The sequence below is a fragment of the Aspergillus clavatus genome, genomic scaffold (genome assembly GCF_000002715.2).
Source record: "Aspergillus clavatus NRRL 1 1099423829805 genomic scaffold, whole genome shotgun sequence".
NCBI lineage: Eukaryota > Fungi > Ascomycota > Eurotiomycetes > Eurotiales > Aspergillaceae > Aspergillus > Aspergillus clavatus.
In genome coordinates, this window is record NW_001517094.1 from 4,436,923 (window position 1) to 4,458,474 (window position 21,552).

Genomic DNA, 21,552 nt, shown 5'->3' on the forward strand with positions numbered 1-21,552 from the left:
GACGAAGGAAAAAAAAAAATGAAAGATCAAATAATCCTGTTCAGACAGTCGAATATCTTTTACATTCACCTAATCTCAGCGGAAAAGGATATCTATAACTTGCTTGTAATGATTTCCTTTCGTGACGCGCCCAACATCAGCTTCGCCACCGCTAAAGCTGCCTCGCTGCTTCGCAGCATATCAGCATCCGACTTCTTGCTTCGATAGCTTCGCCAAAACTTTTCTTCTTGCAAGTATCGCTGGGACCATCTTCCAATCCAATCCGCTGCAACCTGAGCGCACCAGTCTACATCTTCGAAGACCACCAGATGTGTGCCCTGCGGTGAGACCGCCTTGTCGACCATCCCCCGGGATAAACCTCCACTGCCTCCAACTCCTTTACCGGTCATACTTAGCCTTAAGTCCTGAGCTTCTGGTTGAGAAAGAGAACTGCGCGCGCCGTATACGCATAGCACGCTCGGTCGCACATGGGGCAAGTTCCGCATGGCCGCCCAGGGCTCTGGACGAGAAGAGGCTAACGAACGCTCGATTGCGGGATCCCAGTCGAAAAGAAGCAGATCGTCCAGTCCTGCCGATTTAGGCTCTAGGTTGGGTACTGCTAATGTCCATGCTTCTTGGTGCTTGCTTGTGGTTAAGGTTACAGCCGTCGCGGGGATGCTGGGATCGTTTCCCGGATCATATAGCCTGGTGGGAACAGCCCGTAGACCGTATTGGAGGTAACGATCGATAGCACGAGGATCGAAGTTGGCGAACCCCTTTCGCAAGGCAGACTCGGCCTTCTCTCGGGAGGGCCAGAGATCGCGCCGGGATGTCGCCATGATCGCCGGGTTGGGGCCTTTCATTAAAGTCTGGAGAACGACAGGCTCGTAGAGAATGATGGTAGACAGCAATCGGGGGTGGATGATGGATAATTCGATTCTGCCTGCCATTAGCGATGCACGTCGTCCGTAGGCGAGGAGGACCGACATCTCTGCACATCCCATACTGTGCCCTATTCCAATGATGGGACGACGGATCTCACTACGAAAGTGGTTCACCATATGTAGGAGGTCTCTAGAGTGATCAAACCAGTTGGCTATCACGCTCAGCAAATACCACCATCCAACTAGGACGTAGAATCTCTTACTCATGTCGCCCTGAACATGCTCATTCAGTACACCACTTGCTCCTTGATTCGTGGCATCCGCCATCCAGATACCTCGGACGGGAATTCCACGCTGCTTGAGATAGAGAAACATGTCCTGCCAAAGCGGCTCATATGTTTCCTCGAAGGACTCTCAGTGACATTGTAGATTGAACGAGTATCCTTGTATCCTTTCACTCACCTTCGGGAAGCCATTCCCCTGCGTACCAATGATAGTCACCGCATTTTCTGAAACGGGTTGAGTTTGGTCTAGAGGGATATACTGTTTGATTGCAATCTTCAGCGCGGCTTCCTGGTTCTCCTTAAGTGCGTGCGGATGTTCACGAATATGTTGTCCGGAAATGACATGCTCCAGCACACGGAAGGGAAATGCCATGATTGAGGCAGAAGGGATTGATTATGGAGATTTCAACATATCCCGAAATGATAGGATGAGAAGACCATCAAATACGGGGCTTCTTCATGCCCAAATGTTGACTGCTGACGCTCAACAATGCTGTATGTAGCACCAGCCTTTAACCCCTTACTTATGCTTAGAGTGAAAGTACCTCGGCAGCACGATAAGAGGGCCCCAAATACTATATAAATAAAATTCTATCCTAAACCCATCATATATAGCCAACAGAAAATAGCGGCTTTCGACACAGCTGCATCACTCCCGGGTGTAGAGCAGAGCTTAATCCATCATGCCGTGAGTCACCGTTATTATACCCCTCTGGTCTCATTGCATGTAAGTCTACCTCCTAACCGATAAGCTTGTCTAGCGGGAGTTAGATTATCCCAAATCATCGATCATCCTTCATACCTCAATCAGTTGGAAGGTCCGATCAACTGAAAGGACTGGAATCCCTGGCTTTGAGTAAAGCACCCATTCTCTCCACTCTGATGCCAGGTGTCACAGGCAGGACCGCTCGATCCGATAAATCTCCATCCTTCTGGGAGATTTTCTACCCCGAAGGACTTGATCGGCTCGCTGGTGGGCAGGAAATAACAGCCATAGCTCTGATTCCCGCCGAGGGAGGTCAACTGTCCTGTACAGTCGTTGTTGCGATAGGCAGTCACATTCCAGGCGGCGGTAAGCGAGCCGGAGAGGGAGAGGAGGAGCGTGGTGAGGGTGAGGTGCTGCATGTTCGGTGAATTCGAGAGTTGAAACCCGTTCGAAATGAGTAGACGATAATGTAGATGCTGGTCAACCCGCACAGGTTCAACGTGGGATCCGTGAGACTTTATGCATTTCGATCCTGTCTGCCTCAGATCTTCAGATGGTGTTGCGCGGCATAAGGCGTCCAGCATGCTTTCCTGTAGCCCTGCTTGGTATGATCGACACGGTCGAGTTCAGCTCTTACTCAGATGGAGGTTGTACAGTCCTATTTTCATTATTACCGCTGACCGAGTTGCATTTGCGTTCGTCGAGTCAGAAGTTGCTCATTTGAGGAGGATCTGTGCCGCAGGGGGCCTGATGCTACTTTCTCATCGAGTCGTATGCCTTCTCTCCCCGTGACATGGACACTGTACTTGATACACCGCAAATGGCGTATGGAGTCCATATCACGTAAAATGGATGCACTCCTGGAAAGACGCCCGATGATGTCGTGTGTGCAGTTTCCGGAGAAAGCCTGAGGAATGATTATCTGGGTGCCTAATTTCTTTCAGGCATAGTGAGTGTGTGTGGACTAAGCCCAATCCGGTATAGTGTTTAGACTGCCCCCAACACCATCGCCTAAACAGGCAACCACACATTAACTGGAGCCGAACTCCTCCTAGTCCGGCCAACCGCCTCACGAATCGCGATGTTCCTAAGTCCTGAATCCGGACACGGTTCGCAGAAAGATCCTCGCTAAGTAGGTACGTCGTTCGTTAGGCTTGTATCGGCTGCTCCACGGAAGAAATCTCGAGATTCTGGCAGTCCCATGGTCGGATCCTGCCGACAACAAGATAAGATACAATAGAACACAGCGATCCTGATGCGTCCCCTTATTGCCGTTCAGGCAATAATCTTTTTTAGCGTCCTGTGGTTATTATACCGCTACCATGACCAGCACAGCCATTTACTCGCGGTGATGGAGGCCTCCGCGGTCAAGGAGATCGCTATTCCAAAAACTATCCACCAGCTTCTCCTGTCGATGCCTGATCATCCGGTCTCGCACTTTAAGCCCAACGACCACGTGATATCCTGGCAGCAATCCGGCTGGAAGGTCGAGTATTGGAGTGAAGAAGCTTGTCTGCAGCTGGCGCGCGAAGTGGACGCGTCTGATTTCTTCGCCACGGCCTTTGAAAAGCTGCCCTTTGCGGTGCTGAAGGCGGATTTCTGTCGCTACCTGGTCCTGTTCGGTCGAGGAGGCGTGTACAACGATCTGGATGTTCACCTGGTGCAGCCGCTGCCCTGGAATGTCATGGGTCCGTCCGGGAATCACAACGATGGGCCGCCCGCGGTGATCATTGGATTAGAGGGAGACGCATCCACGCAGGGTCTCCCCCGATCGCCGCAATTTGTCCAGTGGACGATGGCCTCGGCGCCCATGCATCCCATGTTCCGGGATCTTCTCCGTCGCATCGCAGACCGGACGCCGGATTTTGTGCACCAAACGCATGCTCTCGAAGGCGATACAGACGTCAATGTGATGGACTGGACGGGTCCGAGTGTCTGGACAGACACTGTGCTGGACTACTTGGGCTGCACAGAAGAGCAGGTGAAGAACCTCCGTGACTTGAAAGACCCCATCCGAATCCGGGATGTCATGATTCTCCCCAAGCGATCGTTTGCGATCACCCAAGGGGAAGATCATAGCTTGCCAGATGTGCTGGTCAAGCATTATTTCATCGGGACGTGGAAAGGTTGTAAGAACCACTGGGCTGGGTGGATGCTGTCGTGGGGCTGCTAATGCTTCTTTTGTCTGTTTGTTTTTTTTTTTTTTCCCAGCTTGCATCTGTCCTCTGTTCATGCCCTTGTTCTATTACATCTATCTCCCAGGCGTTTGGAGTCATAGATAGACGTTCATCCACCTTGGTTCACATTCAATCGACTCTCGTCTGGTATGTTGATTCTGGTGATAGCAGTAGGTGCATGTCCGCTGGTATTGATTCGTCCCAGTATTGGTTTGCACATGTTGAACTGCGGCATACCCATCTAGCTGTAGTTATACTCTTAACATATGAGTGTTCCAACAACCATGTATGTGCGACTTTGACAGAAGTGTCATGCTTCCACATTCCCTTCGTCTCCCTCACGATGCTGTCACTTCCAGTCCACCAACTGGCAAGTCGGTAATGCTGCGCCCACTACGTCATTGCCTTGTAAGCTGGTTTTGTTCTCAATTTTGATCAACACATGGAGTTCACTTTATTTTGTATTGTTTACTTATTTATTTTTTCCCCCCTCTCTCTCCTCAACCTCCCTGCCACCGAGCCCTTGAACAACTAGGATCCTGCTAGTTGTCCTTACGCAGGATGTCTCTCAATACCGTCACCGGCGGCCTCGACAAAGGCCTGCCCACCAAATCCGTCGACAACCTGACCGCAGGAACCGTCAACAAAACAACCGACCAGGTCAACAAGACCACCAAGGACGTCACCGATACCTCCCTCCCCGGTGCATTTCCGTCGGACGATCGCAAAGATGACAAACAACCCGCGCCGGAGATCTCCCTCTCGGCCATCTGGTCTGCCTTCACGGGCTGGATCGCCTCCTTCTTCCCGAACCTGATGGACCGCTTCGAGAACTGGGTCAAGGGTTGGGTGATGTGGCTGCTCCCGCCGCCGCGGCAGGCGCAGCTGTACGAGGCCGCGCTGAAGCGGCCCATCGCGTCGACGTTTCTCGTCTGCCAGGCCGTCTGCTGCGGCGTCCCGCTGCTGGTGTTCCTGGCGGGCGTGTTTGTCTTTGCCGCTGTCGCGATCCTACTGTGGGCTGTGCTGTCGTTGTTGATCGTCGGGCCCATCCTGCTGGTGGCGAGTATGATGGGGATATCGCTTTGGGGATGGGGTTGGGTTCTCTACGGCTTGGTTAAGTGGGTTGATCAGCGATTCCTGGGCGGCATGATCATGCGGTTTTGGCTTTCCAACGCACCGCAATCGGACGGCGGCGAGAGTGCGTCGCAGGGGAAGAGTGAGAAGCGGCAAGGAAAGCCCGAGAAGCTGAAGAATGCTAAGCGTGAGGGGAGGAGTGAGAAGCAGGAAGAGAAGAAGGATAGTTGAGGAGTCTGGGATGTTGGACGCCCCAAGGGGTTTGGTCAAGCGTGGTCTGGTTTGTTCCGTTGTACGTTAGCGATACGAAGATGATGAATGATTTCATGATCTCATAGATAATGGCCCTTATGTACGTGTTCATGAAAAGATCTCACAACTCCGACAACGCCCAGGAACCGAATTATACGATAACAAGCAAGAGAAGACAGTAGAACGACAACCCCGGATGCCCATCGCACTTCCTCGAGTCAATCTAGCTCCTATACAGACTGTTAGTGAAAATTGTCCCCCCCCCGGGAGCATCAATCACGAGACAATAAACTCACATTAATGCCAGCATCAAATCACCGTGGATCCTCGCCTTCAATTGCACTTCGATTTCCAAGTTCAACTCCAACCGCAAGCTCAGGGTATTATCCTGGCCCTTCTCCTGCTTTTCAGCGGCGGGCTGGGTTTGCTGTTGGTTTCCCCAGAAGGGCTGCTGTGGTGAATCGCTGAAGAAGGAGTTCGACGGGTCCGGTCGGGGCCGGCCTACTTCCCTTCCAGAGGTCTCATCCGGCGCCTGGAATTGGCGCTGGGTGCGTGGACGGCGCCGACGGGGGCGCTCGACCTGCTCGCTGGCTTCGGATTCGTCCTCGTCGCGGAACGGCCGTCGAGAGCGACGGTTGCGGCGCTGTCTTTCCTTCGCGGGCTTTGGTTCGGCTTCCGTCTGTGGCGTGCTGTCTTCGGGCTTTGATGGCTCGGGAGCATCAGTCGAGTCGTCGGGCTGCTTCTCTGGCTCTTCTGTGGGCTCCTCTGCTGGCTTCTTGTTCAGCTTGCGGGGCTTCTTCTTCTGGGCTTCGGCGGTAGGGGCTGTCTGCTCCGTGGATGGTGTCTGCTCGTCGGCCATGTTGGAGATGTGTAGTGGCAGTTGGATGATAGATCAGAGAATCGCAAAAAATAGATAGTGAGACAGTAGACCGAGAGCAGTGGGGACGATCCGCAAGGGAAGGGGAAGTGAATTGAAGTAAAGTGAAAACAACCGACTGCAGGCTGCCATGAAGAATAGATATTCCCTGATGCTGGATGGGGGGGTTGCCTGGCTGCCTCAGGTTCCAAATGGCGTAGGAGGAGCGTGGCCCTGACGTCAGGGGCGTCATGGTGGAGCCCAGGAGAATTGATGATTGGTGGAGATAACCTTATCCATGATTGGATCTCGTCATCAGCCAATCAGTGGCGGTTGCATCAGGCCAAGTTTCGTCTGTCAAAAAACAGCGTCATTCTATTAAAGGAATGCTTTGTGGTGAACCTAAGAAGGATGGAGTTGACAGCAACCATCAAGGTAGGAGTAGATGAATCATATCTAGTCCAGTTGCCAAATTGGCGGGAATATTTGTATAGAGTCTGGCGTTCAATCATTCTCCTCACGCTGACGCAGAACGCTGACACTAACAGCCAGAATAGATCTTGACTAATGAGAATGCAAATATGCATGGATGTTCTCTATTCTTATTGATCCCTCGTCTTCGAGCAAGTCCCAGAGTCAACCTAACTGCAAGCCCTTTTCCCAAGTCAAACGATAATACATCTCGCATTCATCTCACAAACCATCCACTTGTTCGAGATACAACGCTCGAATCTCCTCGCACACCCCCCAGATCCGTCTCCGATTTGCCAGTCCCAGAATGTACTCATCGTTCGCCGGCGTATACCGACTTTTTTCGTCAATGTCCATGAGAGCCCCTGCTGCTCGTCCTTCCATTGCGCGCGATTGGAAAAGATCCACCTCGTGAACTTCCCACAGCCAGGGTAGCTCGTCCTGTAGTCTTTGCCGCCATGCATCACCGGAGATGGGCGTGGCGTGCATGGGCCGGGATGCAGCCTTGAGGGCTAAGATGGATGCCACGGGGAGATACTTCATGATCTCGTGTCGCAGCTCGAAAGGAATTTCATAGAAGATATCTCGCGTCGGTGGATCGTGTGTCGCATCCGACTTGCGATCGAAGTCCATGATCGGAGAAAGCGTGGAGACCAGCCGCGGGATCTGGACCGGATTGGCGACTAGGATCTGTTCGTCACTCAGTATTGATATAATCCGAAAATGATCCACAATCCCCTACTTCTTGGCCCTGGATACAGTCCCAGGTCTGCTCACACGGCGGATCGGGCGCCCCGTAGTGGAGATTCAACCTCACGTGGTGCCAGGTCGTGTTCAACCCTTCAAAGAGCTGGAATAGAACATCCGTTCGGATGGGCCCCGGCCGGGCTTGCTGGATGCATCTCTGGAGGATATCCTCGTAGCAGAGGGAATGAAAGGGGAAGATATGGGGGAGCCCTATGTCGGAGTGGTCATAGTATCTAGCGAGGTTAACCGGATGAAACCGGGTTCAAGAGCAAGACATACCCGGTGGGATGACCTTCTTGGTTGTGAAAGGGGGAATTGGGGTCTTTTTCCGCTTGTCAGTAGATTCTCGACTGCAGTCCCCGTGCGCAATGCATACGATGATCCGGAGGAACCACCAACTGTCCCTATGCGGGTTGTCAGAGAGTGGAGGCCGGTATACCCTGTATATATACAAGAGACCTCACATAATCCCAGTAACGGCCCACGCCCGTCAAATACGATCGGTCGTTTCCTGGAGCACTGTCATTCATGCCAAGCCCGCGAACCCTGCCCAGCCAGGACACGTCGCTCTCTCCGAGGACCGTGTCGCGATAGGCGTACTCGTCCGTGTTCTCGCAATCGATGTCCACCGAGCTGAAGAACGTGCCCCCGCAGATGGCGCAGAAGATTTCCCAGCCCCCCATGGCGATAGAATCAGATCACACTGTCGGTTCTATCACACTGGTTGAATCATTGACGCCTACAGATCGAGATCGTCGATACATCGGCGGATTGTCTGGTATTTATTTTATTCTCTCGCCAGTCGCGGAGAAATTAAACGCCAGGCGATTCAGGCACCAATCCCCACATGACCCGCGTCTGCCTATTGCGATCGATCACCCTTCCGTAGTTTTGTTTTGTACATACAGCATTCGTTCATTATGATAATCCGGGGCATTCGGGGCTCTGTGTATTCATACAGTGGAAACTTTGACATAGGAAAAAAATGAAAGGAAAAAAAAAATACATAAATAAAAATAAACATAAAAAAAAAAGATTCATAGAACCACGGCCATCATCAAGGAATATGTCGATCCAGCTGATCCGTCGAGATCACCGAAATCTCCACCTGTTTGGTGATTCCCTGCTCCAGGTTCGTCGGCGAGTCCCGGCGGCCACTGACCGTGGTGTTGGTTTGCGTATGGTGACGGTTATGGGGATCGAGAATCCGCTCAATGCTGTCGTCGTCGTCGCCCTTGTTGCAGCGGCGTCCCCGCCGGGAAAGGGCGGTGTCGTTGCCGCCATCGGTACGGCGCTGGGCACTCATGGGCCCGGTGAGCTCGTAGGAGCGCGAGTAGCCCCGGCTGGAGAACTTGCGCACGGAGGACATGATCAACGGACGGATGCAGGGGACGGACGAGGTGATGATGATGATGGCGTTCTCGACGTAGCCCCAGCGGATCAGTTCGACCGAGCCATCGGCGCTTACCTTGGTCACGCTGGGGACATCGTCCAGTTTGGTCGTTTTGATAATGGAGGCGACCATGGCCCTGGAGAGCAAGGTCAGTGGAAAGGCGGGGGGGGGGGAGCCACGCGGCGAGACGATGATCCAACGTACACGATGCCCAGACTGAGGAGGGTGATCAAGCCGATCTTGACGCTCAATTTCAAGTTGAGATTCCAGAAGATGATGGTGGGAAACACGGCCAGGAACAGATCGCACGCCGAGTTGGCACCTACGAAATGATCAGCGGGGGGACTTCACCCAGATAGGAGCCGATCCAAACGCACTGTTGGAGTAGTAGGCGAACCGAACGACGGCCACGCCATTGCCACACGTGGTCTGGACGGTTTCATCCCAGAGGATCCGCACATCGCGACAGATGGTCAGGGGAAGCAGGGCCGAGACAATGTTGCCCGCGAGCTGCAGCAGCATGGCGACCCACAGGGCAATCTGGTATTTTCGGTTGTTACCGAGAATGGCCAGCAGATACAGGATGAAGGAACAGCGGGCGATGGTGGTGCTGAAGGTGATGGCCGACACCTGGACGGTGAGGTACTTCAGGACCAGCATGACGCCGTGCGGATCGGTCTCTTTGACCACATTCAGATTTTTCCCGAAGCCATTCTTCACGCAGAGACTGAGAAAGACGGTCGAAACGATGGACAGGAGCTAGGAGCGGACGGATGAGTGATCTGGTCCTGGACCGTGTTCCCGCCAACTACGAGAGAGAGAGAGAGAGAGAGAGAGAGACATACGATGGCGATGATCATCAAGATATCGTCGGCGCGGAACTGACCGATCTTGATTTTGGCAAAGACACGCAGAATGACGATCACGGCGGCGATGATCACAGCGGCCCAGAGGCCCCTTTCCAGGGACGGGCCGTGATTGACTGTGGTCTGTGAGTCCTGAGCCATGATTGTTCTGGGTGGTATTCGACTCTGCTGGACTCCACCGGGTGGTCTGGAGGAGATCTCGAGCAAGCAGTGCGTGCGGGAAAAGAGTCGCCGGAAGAGAAGAAAAAAAACCAACAAACGGAAGAAAGATGAGTGATCACACTACAGGCGTTTCAAGCATTTTTGAATGCGGAGAGATACCACTGATTGCCGCCGTCAGGAAAAGGACATGGCTTATTAGGAAGGCAATCAACCACGGGCAAGGAGATCGTATCTAGGAACACCCGGGGGGGGGGGGGTTTGAGTCAGGTATTATTATGGGCTCCTCAGCGATATTATACTTTAGGGAGGAATCCGTTTACTGTTTAGGGTTTGTTAGTAGAGCCCATCGAAAGTTGGGAGGTTGCACGCAAGTGAGCTACGGAGACAACACCGTCGAGCGCGGGGCAAGAGAGAGACATAAAAGGGGGTCCGGTACTCGATGACAGGTTGAAGGCGTGATAGTCGCCAACTACGGCGGCCCCAGCGGACAATAGATCGCAGACGAACCGTGGTTTGGATGGTTCGAACGAGAGAGGATTCGACAGTGGTCGGGTCTCTTCCCCTCCTCGGGTGGGTTTGACGGGACGAGAGGGAGGATGGGGGGGTGTGTGTGTGTGTGTGTGTGTGTGTCCTGGCTATTTATCCAGGACTCTTGGAGTAGTTCACTGTAGTTGAAGTGGCTGCATGCGTCAGGGTAAGTACTCCGTACTACTATGAGTCTGAGTCGGATGATGATGCGATGGTAATTGCATGGGCGGCATCAGGGGGGGGAAACGTTGAGCTGAGACATGGGAATGATTAGTCTTAATCTTGTACTCTGTACTCGACAGTTTCCACCCGTAAACTACTAAGTCATATCGACTGAGTAGTACGGAGTATGAGTTATGACTATGAGAAACTTTGACTGATTCTTCGCTCCTAACCCGGCGAAACAGACGAGACCCTTTCCATCCCTTGGGTCGAGGAAACGCAATGCAGCGATTGGAGAGTGTGGAGTCAGTGATAAACTCTATATCCAAGCACGGGTTGCTGATTGGCCGCCGCACCCGGGCGCTCAGGATTCCAGAATGTGAAGAACTCCACTAGTGGATCCCAGCTGGGTTGCATGGGCCAGGCTAGACCCGATTCAACCAGAAGGAGTGGAGCCGGTGACCCAGGTTCTTCTCCAATCAGCTTGTCGTCGGTACGCGGGAAAATTCAGCGCGCGACGGAGTACCTACGGAGTACCTCTGGTAGTGGTAAGGTACTACAGTAAGTATCTCCTAACCACTAACCAACTCCGTCCGATGAAATTGAGATCTGGACTCTCTTGGGACTCCCCTTCCAGTGGGGTCTCAGAACAATCCGGATTGATACACCGGGATGTGGACAAGATAGGCGATGAGGATGAAGGATTGCACCCTTTATCCAAGGGAGGACAGTGTACACAAGACTCTTATGCCGACGGTCTCATTGTCAATATAAACCAAATAGCTAGTCTGCCGGGGGAGGAAAGGCCATGCGTCAGGATTAATTAAAGGGGCGCACGTTTCCTAGTGCCTCAGTAGTGAGAATCTTGTAGACTGCAGACTGCCGCTTCCTCTCGTCTTAACGCCAGAATCCTTCGGCTGATCTTCTCGCGCATGGTGACCAACTGTCCATCACTACCCTTGAAGAGATAGATGGTCACTAATGTAGATAGATAGATAGATAGATAGATAGATAGATGTACAAGAATCCATCAGTCTGTCATTCCTCCATGACTTCCATGACACTATCATCACTCTCAGATGTAACCTCGACGCCGGACTTGCCGACTGGTCAGTGTACAAGTGCAAACGATCTATGACGACTCGAGCACTGCAATCCTACTCAGTAGTGGCGGTGTCGGGCCAGATTCGGACGAACCGGTGCCTGTGCAGCCTGCAGGAGATGATTCCATTGACAACAACTTCGACCCCGTGCGGACTGGATATCCATCAACTAGTTAACCATGATCCAACATCATCGACGCCATGGCTATCTAGTGCACACGTGGGACTCCATTGCCATGTGGTCGACCGTTTGTTGATCAATTGATTGATTGATTGATTGATTACGGTGTAGTTGCTCGTTCGCCATCCCGGGGAATTGCCGATGAAGATGATTGCCATTCCTGCCGCCAAAAGTCTACAATCCAATCCAATCCAGACTCCAGAGATGCACATTGCCTGCAGCCTGACAGGCAGTGCAAATCCATGTCGTTCCAATCTCCCCCGAACGCGACTATCGATGTGCCCATTCCATTCCACATTCCACCGCGGCAGTTTAGGCCCGGCCGTATTGCCCAAACGGGGCTGGTCGTCTCCCACTGGGCCATTCCAACCATCCTGGGAATAGAAACCCCATCGCCTCAACTGAGCCAGAACCACCAATGCTCTTCCCACGATTCGTTTCCGTTGCTTGATGAACCCAAATCCGGAACTCTAGCGGAATGCGGATAGATGCCGAGTTCATAATCTGGGTTCCGGTCCCTGAATCCCAAGTCCTTGAGACTCCTGGACTCGGTTCTGACCTTCTGTTCCTCATCTCGCCATCTCTCTCTCCCTCTCTCCCTTTTCCCCACCAGCCACTATAAAATATAACCCTCCTGAACAGGCTCAGGAGATCGGCAGGATCAACCGACGATCTTTTTTTTTTTCTTTCCTGTGAAGCCCTTGGGAGCCCCCCCCCCCCCCCGCCTCACCATGAAGATCTCATGGACGTTGGCCACCGCCGTCGCGGCGCTGTCCTCCACCGCAGCCGCTTGGGGCACCCCCAGATGTCGCTGCCTGCCTGGTGATAGCTGCTGGCCCTCGCAGTCGTCCTGGGATGCGCTCAACAGCACTGTGGGCGGTCGCTTGATTGCGACAGTCCCCCTCGGATCGCCTTGTCACGATCCCACCTACGATGCCGACGCCTGTAAGGCGTTGCAGGCGGACTGGAATCTTCCCGAGACTCAGTGCGTCTACCATATGGGGTATCTGCCTCCAATCCCCCGGGACATTTGCTAACCGCGATCGGCACCAGCCTTTCCTCGTCCTCCTCGATCATGCAGACCTACTTTGCCAACCAGAGCTGTGATCCCTTCACCTCCAAGTCCACCCCGTGCACCATGGGGAACTACGTCGACTACGCCGTCAAGGTCTCCTCCAGCGACGACGTGATTGCGGCGGTCAACTTCGCGCGGGACAACAATATCCGTTTCGTCATCCGCAACACCGGTCATGAGTACGTCCCCCGGCTGTCTCCCCGGGAGATCACTTGGGCAAGGGAGCTAATCCAATGAACCAGTTACTTTGGCCGTTCGACCGGCGCCGGTGCCCTCTCCGTCTGGATGCACCACCTCAACGACGTCACCTACGTTGACTGGAAGGATTCCCGCTACCAGGGCCCCTCTTTCAAGGTCTCGGCAGGTGCCATGGGATTTCAGGTGCTCAACGCCGCTCATGCCAGGAATCTGGTCGTCGTCGGCGGCGAGTGCCCGACCGTTGGTCTGGCGGGTGGCTACATCCAGGGTGGTGGTCACTCCGCCCTCAGCACCTCGTTCGGTCTCGGTGCCGATCAGGCGCTGCAGTATGAGGTGGTGACGGCCTCGGGCAAGCTCGTTACCGCCTCCCGCTCCGTCAACCCGGAGCTTTTCTGGGCCCTGAGCGGTGGTGGTGCCGGCAACTACGGTGTGGTGATGTCGGTCACCGTCAAGGCGTACCCGGACAAGATTGTTGGTGGCGGCAGCCTGCAGTTCGTCGCCAGCAGCACCACCCCGGACAAGTTCTTCGAGGCCGTCGCCCAGTTCCACGCCCTCCTGCCAGCCATGATCGACCACGGCGCCACCGTCATCTACCAGATGACCTCGACCTTCTTCGCCATCGTTCCCGTCACCGCGTTCGGCAAGACCAGCGACGACGTGAAGAACCTCCTGGCTCCCTTCGTCCAGGCTCTGGACGGGCTCGGCATCCCCTACCAGGCCGCGTACACCCAGTCCACCTCCTACTATGAGCACTACGAGAAGTACATGGGCCCGCTCCCCTACGGCCACCTCGGCGTCGGCGAGTTCCAGTACGGCGGCCGCCTGATCCCCCGTAACGTGCTCACCAACAACGCGGCCGGCTTCGCCAAGGTTCTGCGGAGCATCACCGAGCAGGGTGTCATCGCCGTCGGTGTTGGCATGGACGTCTCGAACCCTGGTGACGTCTCCAACGCCGTCTTCCCCGCCCTGCGCAAGGCTGCCATTACCATGCAGATCGGCACCCTCTGGAACTCGTCGGCGCCGTGGTCGCAGATGCTGGCGGATCAGCAACGCATGACCAACGAGTTTGTGCCCCAGCTCGAGGCCGTCACCCCCGGCAGCGGTACCTACCAGAACGAGGCCGACTTCAACCAGCCCCACTGGCGCGAGACCTTCTTCGGCCGGAACTTCTTCCCTCTGCTGTCGGTCAAGGCCAAGTGGGATCCTACCTTCCTGTTCTATGCCCTCAAGGCGGTTGGCAGTGATTTCTGGACCGTCGACAAGTCCGGTCGCATGTGCCAGACGTGGAGCCTTTAGAAAATGATCGGGTCGGTCTGCATCATCCTGTCCATAATAGATTTCACCATTTGTATATATATGCATAGAAGGACGATAGATGAACCCAAGTTTCTTGTTACTTCAGCTGCCCTTTTGTAGTCTTGCAAAAATAAAAATAAAAAAGAAAAAAACGAAAGAAAGAAATACTGCGTGGCGCTATTCCGCCATTTCCCCCCGAGACGTGGCTTCGGATGCAGCCCTGCCAGCGAGAATCCACCTACGGATCCAGCCTGCAACCACGGTTCATCGCTAGCTTGGCGGTTTCTTGTCGGCGTCCGTTCTCTCTGGCGGTCTCGTTTGTTATTCGCCCATATGGCAGCCACAGCCATGATAGGGGAGCTGAGTGCATGATGTCACGACTCCCACATATAGAGGCCATCATACATAATGTCGACGCACTCCCCATGCCATTTGCAGACAAGGCGAAATCTTGGGGTTGTGTATGAAGTAATCCCTCTGCATCAGCCCATCCGGCTGCTTGTCTCTATCTGCCCGTCATCTGGATTGATACCTGTCAGGCCCAGGCATCCCACGGATGACCACTCCAACGACAACGGCATGCAAAGATATTGGCTTTATCAAATGCTAGCGGTGGAGATTCGAAAGACGACTAGAACCTAGCTCTGACCATTCAGAGACTGATAGTCGGAAGCATGAGACGTTCCCCCCTTCAGCTGCACTGCCGTCATATATAGATAGGGCCGGGGGGGCGCGCATTTTGCGTCTCTGTACACATCTGTACTCAGCCCAAACAACTTCGGGTATTCAAATCTACTCTGTATATATGCAGGTAATGATCCTTCAAGGGTCAAGATGTCTTCCATACCAGTCAACAGGCAAGGGACAGCAACAAGAACATATTCTTCACACCTCATCCACTAATTCAATCTCACCAGCATCACCGAGTACCGCGATATCCTCCAGGGGGACAAATATGCCATCCTCTACTTTTCCGAGTGCTCCGAGCGGCGCCCTTCTCTCGATCCGACATACAATGACATGGCGTCCGATGTGGCCGACGACATGATCGGATTCTACCGAGTGAACCTCGCACAGCACCACGAGATCTCCGACGAGGCGATGGTCGACGATCCCACTCTCCTCCTGGTCAAGGATGGACGGGAACTCGAGCGGTTCCCCAGACCGGTGCCGGAGCAGTTGGAGTATACGGTGTCGCAGGCTCTCTGTGGGATGACCAAGATCTCGATCATTCCGTATGAACGAGAAGAGCCGAATCACTTGGTGTATTGTACTCCAGCTCAAGAGTAGTTCTGGGAGTTTTTGTGCATTTGGATGATAATTCTTATTCGACTAGCTTGTCAGGTAGCCTTGATGAACGAGATTATGAGTGTGAGGATCATATTTATTGGTATATATATATATATATACATATCTATCTCAACCATGCCCGCCATTGTTTCTCGAAATCACGAAGACAGTGGCTAAAGTGTCATGGACCTCACGTATTATTATCAGGTTGATAACATCTTACAAGCTACACGTAAGGATCGACAGAATAAACCACTATTCAATGCCTGCGAGAGATTCTCTCTGATCTTTTCTGCTGGGAAAGACAGCCATTGCCCAAAATAGACTAGTTGGCTCTCTTTTTTCTGCACACATTGAATCTCCCCTCCAAGAACGGAATGTTTACTGTTGCCATCAACAGCCTCATCTCAACCTCATCTCACCCTCATCATTACCCTCCCCTGGAGTATCACGAAAAAATGCCTTGAAGAAAACATGTCGGGTCTCTCGCAATCCCGCTGGGCGCCCAAGTCAGATGAGCCCCAACACCAGCCACGGGCGGCCACCGCGCCCGGGCGGCGCATGTTGTTGTCCCCCGCCGGCGAGCTGTCGCGTTTCATGAAGATCGTGGCTCGGTTGAGATGGAAACTCCCCTTTCTGGCAGAGGGGTACCGCCTGGCAATTTTTCAGACAGACTCCAGCGCCGATGTCGCGCATGCGGAGGTGATGTTCAAGATCGACTTCCACGAGTACTACGCCCTGCTGGAGCGCGCGTTGGTGCATCTGCTCGGCGTCTTTGGTATTGCCGTCTCGGCTTCGACCAAGACCCCGGGGGCGTCCGCGTCAGGCCGAACGCACCGCTATCATGCCAATGTCCTGGGCACCCTCGAGGTCGAGACGTGTCCCTTGCACTCGGTGCTGGGCCGGGGGAGTGTGCTCGAGCAGCTGAAGAACGCCAAGGAGCTGCGAAACCGTTGGAAGACGGCGGATTTATCGGAGCCGGAGCGGGCGCAAGAGTCCATCTGGTCGCCGAAGAGACCGGCAGTGCGACCTTTGCGGGACTATGATTTCGACCGGATGCTATCCGACATTTTCGTCGGTCTGGAGAACGGCTGTCTCCTGGCGCAGGAACATGTCCAGAACATTGACCAGACCATCAATGGCCATGTGCAGGCCGATGGCTCGCATGCGGACTGGGATTTTATCGTCGACGCCATGGATTGGGAGGCCGTATGATATTACTCCTTGCATCTTCTTGTTGTAAATTATCTGCTAAACACATGTACATATGATCAAAACCACCGCTGTCATTATCATTCACCCCATCAAGCAATGGTACAGCCCCTGCCCACCTAGAACGATCACATCGTTTCCCGCTTCAGACACACTACTGGAACAGATAGTAAATGCTCAGCGCATTCGACCCTCCACAGACCTCGCTTGAGTCTCCCGCACACGGCGTGGCGCATCCAGAGGTGGGAGCACCGCCATTGTCAATCGAGTTCCCGCAGAAGCATTGGCTGCCGAACTCCATGCCAGCATACAGGTATCCCCCGGCCTGGCATGCCGCTTGGCACTTCTCCACCGTGTTCCCGGCCACGTTGTACGACGTGCTGAGGGTGCGCGCCTTGGTCGAGTCGGAATAGCAACCCAGACTCTGCCAGATAGGGACGATGACGTACAGACTCAGCGCGTTGGAACCCCCGCAGATCTGGGAGGCGTCGGCGGCACAGGGGGTGTCGCATCCAGACGCCACGGGGCCCGCATTGTTCTGGATCCCCGTCCCGCAGAAGCACTGGGTGCCAAACTCCATGCCCGCATACGTGAAGCCGGCCTGGGCACAGGTGGCTTGGCATGCCTGCACGGTATTCCCAGACACGAGGATGGACGTGTTGAGGGTTCGGTGGTTGGTGTCATCCGAGTAGCAGCCTAGGCTTCTCCAGCGCAAAGTAGTATCGACGCCGCAAATCCCATAGCCGGTCTGGCAGCCGGTGCCGCAGTAGACGGGTTGGCTGCCGCAGTATCCAAACTGACTGCAGCAGTCTCCAAAGGCGCTGCCCGCACAAGTAGCAGTTCCATTGTAGGCCCCGCATAGTCCGTTAACCGACACCGATTGTCTGGGGATGAGGATGCTCTGGACAGACCTGAGGGTTAGTGGAACGCCCCGGGCAGATGCACAGAAGGTGGGTCACTACATACCCCGAAGCTAGTGGGAGTGGCATTCGCAGAGGCCACAAGCAGAGTGGAGAACAAAAGCGCGATAGCAGCCATGTTTGGTGAAATGGAACGAATGATGAACTGTTCGGAGAGGGATCCTGGTGTGGGGAGCAGGGAAAGACTTGACGAGGGACACCAGTTCGCCCCCTTATTTATAATGTCGCAATGGGACCCTGCATGCAGACCTAGGACACCGACCTTCGGTCTCCCCGATACAGTGTGTTGAGGACCAAAAAGCCACCCAGCACTCTGTTTCGTTCAACGCGAAAATTCTCTACAAGAAAACCGTAGGACCCTGGAAGAGGTAGTTGGGCATGCCTGGGAACAACAGGGCGCCACATTGAACTTTCCCGTTGGATTCAGCTCACCACAGGAAACTGGAAGGCTGACAGCGAAGTAACGGGCAAGTATAGGGCAGCCACAACTCAAAGGGCAGTCGGTGCCTTCATGGAGCAGCGAGAAGAGGAGTGACCAGGTGACAGCTGCATGACTCGGGCGGACACGACAACTCATTGGGTGATATCAATATGAACCCTTCGCCTATACTATCTGACTTGAGTAGGAGATACACGACCTTGATGGCTTCTGCGTTCAAGTTACTTGGATGGGCTATGATAACGCGCAGGGATGCATGGTGAAAAGACTCGTGGCAGGAGTCGACGTGTCGGAGCGAATCGACGGGCTGTGATCCAATCTGCTGGCAGACAAAGGACTAGAAGTATCTTGATTGGCAGGGCGCAGTATGAGAAACAATAGCAACAGAGTGACTCCCCTAGTGATCCGTCGGCTGGTTTACCCTGATCTTCTTCGACCCCTGTATGTCCGTTATCAGTTGTCCCAGCACGCATTGACCTGGAGAATCATGCACTAGAAGACGAGATCCCTGTTCAAAATGCGTTATGCATGGTCTCATTGTTACTTGTAGGTAAGGCTATTAGGGCCTGTGGATAGGTAATCGATGATATTCACTATAAGTGTTATATCATGGATAATGGTAGCACTTTAGATGACTCCTTCTTATTCCCCCTGAAGTCAATCTAGAAATCAAATTCACCCCGAAACGATGGAAGCTACTGTGAATCAGAGAAACAGCGAAACAGCGTCTGATGGTGCTTCGGCATGCAGTTCGTTTCCACCTGTGTCGACGCAGTCACGTCGACCGCCGTCATCACGACTATCTGAACCTTCTGGTAGGGCTTCTTGTTCTCTTCGGAAAGCCGATTGAGATCAGGGTAACCAGTGAAACAGGATCATCTACGGCCACCGCTCGGCCCCGACGTCGCTTCCAAAGCTCAAGACTAATCGGAGAGTGAGCGTACCCCGTCCTATAACTATCTATCTATCTATTGATGAGAGTACCTGATCCGGGATGCAGATATGAGAAACCTTGGTTACAGACAGGAAAGCGACGATGGGACTGGGATCGTACCATCTTCTACAGCGCTATAGGGATTGCTCTCGGTATCATTGACCCTCTGCCTAGAGCACCCTGGCTGTTCAGTCCTGACAAGCCCTGCTACAGCGTTATCCGGATTCATATGCTATCACTCCGTCGCCAGCGTCCCGAAGAATGATGTAATTGCCATGACCTTTCTCCCCACTGTGAGCCACACTAATGATGGCTTCGGTAGTACTGCCTGATTCTGGACGACGATTTCTCCACCTTGGATACCAATACCTGGAACCATGAAGTACAACTGAACGGATGGGGGTGGGTATTCTCTACTGCCACCCTACCAGCATACTGTACTGATTGAATCAGCACGGGCTCCTTTGACTGGACCACCAGTGACCCTCGCAATTCCTTTGTCGACGCGGAAGGACTCCACATCGTCCCGACCCTGACGCTGCAAGACACCGATATCACCCCGGCTCAGATGGTGGATGGGTTTGTTGCTACGTTCTCTGGCATTTCAAAAACCATCCGAACTAATATCCTGTGATAGTCACGTTGTGAACCTCACGGCCGCCGGCACCTGCACCACCCAAGACCAACGTCTCTCCAATCTCACCACCGTGTCCAAATGTTCCATCCGCAGCAATGTGACTGCGGGACAAATCATCAATCCCGTACGCTCGGCTCGACTGACCACGGCGGGGAAGAAGATGATCAAATACGGCCGAGTCGAGGTGGTTGCCAAACTGCCAGCGGGCGATTGGCTGTGGCCTGCAATCTGGTATATTTGTTAACGCCGACCCTAACTATAGCCGCAGATGAGACTAGATGCTAACGAAGCCGACAGGATGATGCCCCAAGATTCCGTCTATGGTCCCTGGCCCGCTAGTGGTGAGATAGATATTGCGGAAAGTCGTGGCAACGATGCACAGCGATACCCATTGGGGAACAACATCATTAGCTCGTCAATGCACTGGGGCACCATTTACGATAACGATGCGTATAAGCTCAGTACGGGCGAGTGGGGTTCCAAACGCACCAAATACTCCGATGGATACCACACATTTGGGCTCGAATGGTCAGAAAAGTATCTCTTTACGTGGCTGGACGGGCGTCTCCGGGTATGGTCCACAACCCCTTTCTCCCCTCCCGCTGCCAAGCGGCTCTGACAGATCACGAAAAAAAGCTATTAAGCTAATCATGACTCGTGGGGAACGCTAGCAAGTCCTGTTCTTCGATTTTACCAAGAATAAAAACATGTGGACGTATGGTAAATTCGCCGGCACCGATGTCAATGGCTCCGCGCCCTATAATCCGTGGAGTTCTGGCGTGTTCAACACTCCCTTCGACCAGCCATTCTACTTGATCCTGAATGTCGCAGTGGGAGCGACTAATGGCTACTTTCCGTGAGTGCTCTTTATTTCCCCCCACCCCGCGTCGTTGATGGAATTGCCCCGCTGACCGTGGTGGGTTGACTGGTGACAGAGACCAAGTGGGCAGCAAGCCATGGATGGATAAAAGTGACACCTCCATGCGGGATTTCTGGATGGCAAACAGCTCCTGGCTGCCGACTTGGGGAGATACGCACAGTCGCGCTATGATCGTCAAGTCGGTCAGAATGTGGCAGCAGGGTTCCTGTTGATCGGCAAAAATTGCTTGTCGTAGAGGGCAGACACGCTGAATGGCAATCTAGTGGGATGGCGTGGACAGGCCCTGGCGGCATCTTCCTTGTCTATCTAATATAATGGCTGCAGACTAATATAGTTCGTGGGATAGTACACCATCAAGGTTGGATATGACAACAAAGATAGGCAATCACATCCCGTAGTCTGTCTAATCACTCGAGTTTCTTGACTGCAATTCTAGATCTCGGCCCAAGGAGTGGTCCAACAGCCACAAATGAATCTCGTTTAAGAGAACCCCTGCACCAGCAGCTACCAAGGTTCAAAGGCTATAGCCTGATAGTCACGCTGGGGTTGCAAGCGAAAGTCCTGCCCGAGCCTTGTCAGCCTAGCGCCATGCTAAGGCACCATCCAGCCCACAAGACTTGCGCATTGACACTATTCATTCAGCCCGGTTCCTACGTCTCGCTTCAAATTGCCATGGGTATTCAAGAACCTTTTGTTTCGCTTCACTCCCGGTGGCCTTATCTGGACACGACATCTTGATGCTTCTGGTTCGCACTATCGGTTCGGGGTGGCCGACACTTTGCATCTGGCAACCAGCTGGTCGAAATGGACGTTGTTGATATTGTTCACCCAAAATGACTCGAGTAG

The 21,552-nt window shown here is 53.5% G+C and overlaps 12 protein-coding genes across 12 annotated transcripts, besides 8 other annotated features; 6 read left to right on the top strand and 6 right to left on the bottom strand.

Moving 5' to 3' along the window:
* Window positions 1-92: 92 nt before the first annotated feature.
* Window positions 93-1,520, bottom strand: ACLA_033010 (putative toxin biosynthesis protein; the record flags this gene model as incomplete). The annotated part of the gene is made up of 2 exons (XM_001269990.1): window positions 93-1,274; window positions 1,326-1,520. 2 exons carry the CDS (start codon window positions 1,518-1,520, stop codon window positions 93-95), a joined length of 1,377 nt encoding a protein of 458 aa, XP_001269991.1.
* Window positions 1,521-1,954: 434 nt separating this feature from the next.
* ACLA_033020 (uncharacterized protein) lies at window positions 1,955-2,272 on the bottom strand (the record flags this gene model as incomplete). Its single annotated transcript, XM_001269991.1, has 1 exon — window positions 1,955-2,272. One exon carries the CDS (start codon window positions 2,270-2,272, stop codon window positions 1,955-1,957), a length of 318 nt encoding a protein of 105 aa, XP_001269992.1.
* An 836-nt stretch (window positions 2,273-3,108) lies between these two features.
* On the top strand, window positions 3,109-4,026 carry och4 (putative alpha-1,6-mannosyltransferase subunit (Hoc1); the record flags this gene model as incomplete). The annotated part of the gene is made up of 1 exon (XM_001269992.1): window positions 3,109-4,026. One exon carries the CDS (start codon window positions 3,109-3,111, stop codon window positions 4,024-4,026), a length of 918 nt encoding a protein of 305 aa, XP_001269993.1.
* A 565-nt stretch (window positions 4,027-4,591) lies between these two features.
* On the top strand, window positions 4,592-5,335 carry ACLA_033040 (seipin co-factor family protein; the record flags this gene model as incomplete). Its single annotated transcript, XM_001269993.1, has 1 exon — window positions 4,592-5,335. The coding sequence occupies one exon, from the start codon at window positions 4,592-4,594 to the stop codon at window positions 5,333-5,335; it is 744 nt and encodes a 247-aa protein (XP_001269994.1).
* A 313-nt stretch (window positions 5,336-5,648) lies between these two features.
* On the bottom strand, window positions 5,649-6,215 carry ACLA_033050 (uncharacterized protein; the record flags this gene model as incomplete). The annotated part of the gene is made up of 1 exon (XM_001269994.1): window positions 5,649-6,215. The coding sequence occupies one exon, from the start codon at window positions 6,213-6,215 to the stop codon at window positions 5,649-5,651; it is 567 nt and encodes a 188-aa protein (XP_001269995.1).
* A 690-nt stretch (window positions 6,216-6,905) lies between these two features.
* On the bottom strand, window positions 6,906-8,113 carry ACLA_033060 (F-box domain protein; the record flags this gene model as incomplete). Its single annotated transcript, XM_001269995.1, has 4 exons — window positions 6,906-7,349; window positions 7,501-7,640; window positions 7,710-7,752; window positions 7,895-8,113. 4 exons carry the CDS (start codon window positions 8,111-8,113, stop codon window positions 6,906-6,908), a joined length of 846 nt encoding a protein of 281 aa, XP_001269996.1.
* Window positions 8,114-8,487: 374 nt separating this feature from the next.
* On the bottom strand, window positions 8,488-9,830 carry ACLA_033070 (uncharacterized protein; the record flags this gene model as incomplete). Its single annotated transcript, XM_001269996.1, has 4 exons — window positions 8,488-8,959; window positions 9,028-9,145; window positions 9,201-9,582; window positions 9,669-9,830. The coding sequence occupies 4 exons, from the start codon at window positions 9,828-9,830 to the stop codon at window positions 8,488-8,490; spliced, it is 1,134 nt and encodes a 377-aa protein (XP_001269997.1).
* Window positions 9,636-9,662: a microsatellite.
* Window positions 9,636-9,663: a microsatellite.
* A 625-nt stretch (window positions 9,831-10,455) lies between the features above and the next one.
* Window positions 10,456-10,480: a microsatellite.
* Window positions 10,456-10,481: a microsatellite.
* Window positions 10,482-11,525: 1,044 nt separating this feature from the next.
* Window positions 11,526-11,557: a microsatellite.
* Window positions 11,526-11,558: a microsatellite.
* Window positions 11,559-11,897: 339 nt separating this feature from the next.
* Window positions 11,898-11,927: a microsatellite.
* Window positions 11,928-12,556: 629 nt separating this feature from the next.
* ACLA_033080 (putative isoamyl alcohol oxidase) lies at window positions 12,557-14,394 on the top strand (the record flags this gene model as incomplete). The annotated part of the gene is made up of 3 exons (XM_001269997.1): window positions 12,557-12,810; window positions 12,879-13,079; window positions 13,143-14,394. The coding sequence occupies 3 exons, from the start codon at window positions 12,557-12,559 to the stop codon at window positions 14,392-14,394; spliced, it is 1,707 nt and encodes a 568-aa protein (XP_001269998.1).
* Window positions 14,395-15,199: 805 nt separating this feature from the next.
* Window positions 15,200-15,684, top strand: ACLA_033090 (thioredoxin family protein; the record flags this gene model as incomplete). Its single annotated transcript, XM_001269998.1, has 2 exons — window positions 15,200-15,222; window positions 15,312-15,684. 2 exons carry the CDS (start codon window positions 15,200-15,202, stop codon window positions 15,682-15,684), a joined length of 396 nt encoding a protein of 131 aa, XP_001269999.1.
* Window positions 15,685-15,785: 101 nt separating this feature from the next.
* Window positions 15,786-15,812: a microsatellite.
* A 346-nt stretch (window positions 15,813-16,158) lies between these two features.
* On the top strand, window positions 16,159-16,899 carry ACLA_033100 (uncharacterized protein; the record flags this gene model as incomplete). The annotated part of the gene is made up of 1 exon (XM_001269999.1): window positions 16,159-16,899. The coding sequence occupies one exon, from the start codon at window positions 16,159-16,161 to the stop codon at window positions 16,897-16,899; it is 741 nt and encodes a 246-aa protein (XP_001270000.1).
* A 151-nt stretch (window positions 16,900-17,050) lies between these two features.
* Window positions 17,051-17,934, bottom strand: ACLA_033110 (WSC domain protein; the record flags this gene model as incomplete). Its single annotated transcript, XM_001270000.1, has 2 exons — window positions 17,051-17,797; window positions 17,863-17,934. The coding sequence occupies 2 exons, from the start codon at window positions 17,932-17,934 to the stop codon at window positions 17,051-17,053; spliced, it is 819 nt and encodes a 272-aa protein (XP_001270001.1).
* Window positions 17,935-18,986: 1,052 nt separating this feature from the next.
* On the top strand, window positions 18,987-20,918 carry ACLA_033120 (glycosyl hydrolase family protein; the record flags this gene model as incomplete). Its single annotated transcript, XM_001270001.1, has 9 exons — window positions 18,987-19,189; window positions 19,256-19,341; window positions 19,403-19,455; window positions 19,512-19,591; window positions 19,643-19,768; window positions 19,827-20,057; window positions 20,124-20,397; window positions 20,498-20,682; window positions 20,762-20,918. 9 exons carry the CDS (start codon window positions 18,987-18,989, stop codon window positions 20,916-20,918), a joined length of 1,395 nt encoding a protein of 464 aa, XP_001270002.1.
* Between the last annotated feature and the right edge of the window lie 634 nt (window positions 20,919-21,552).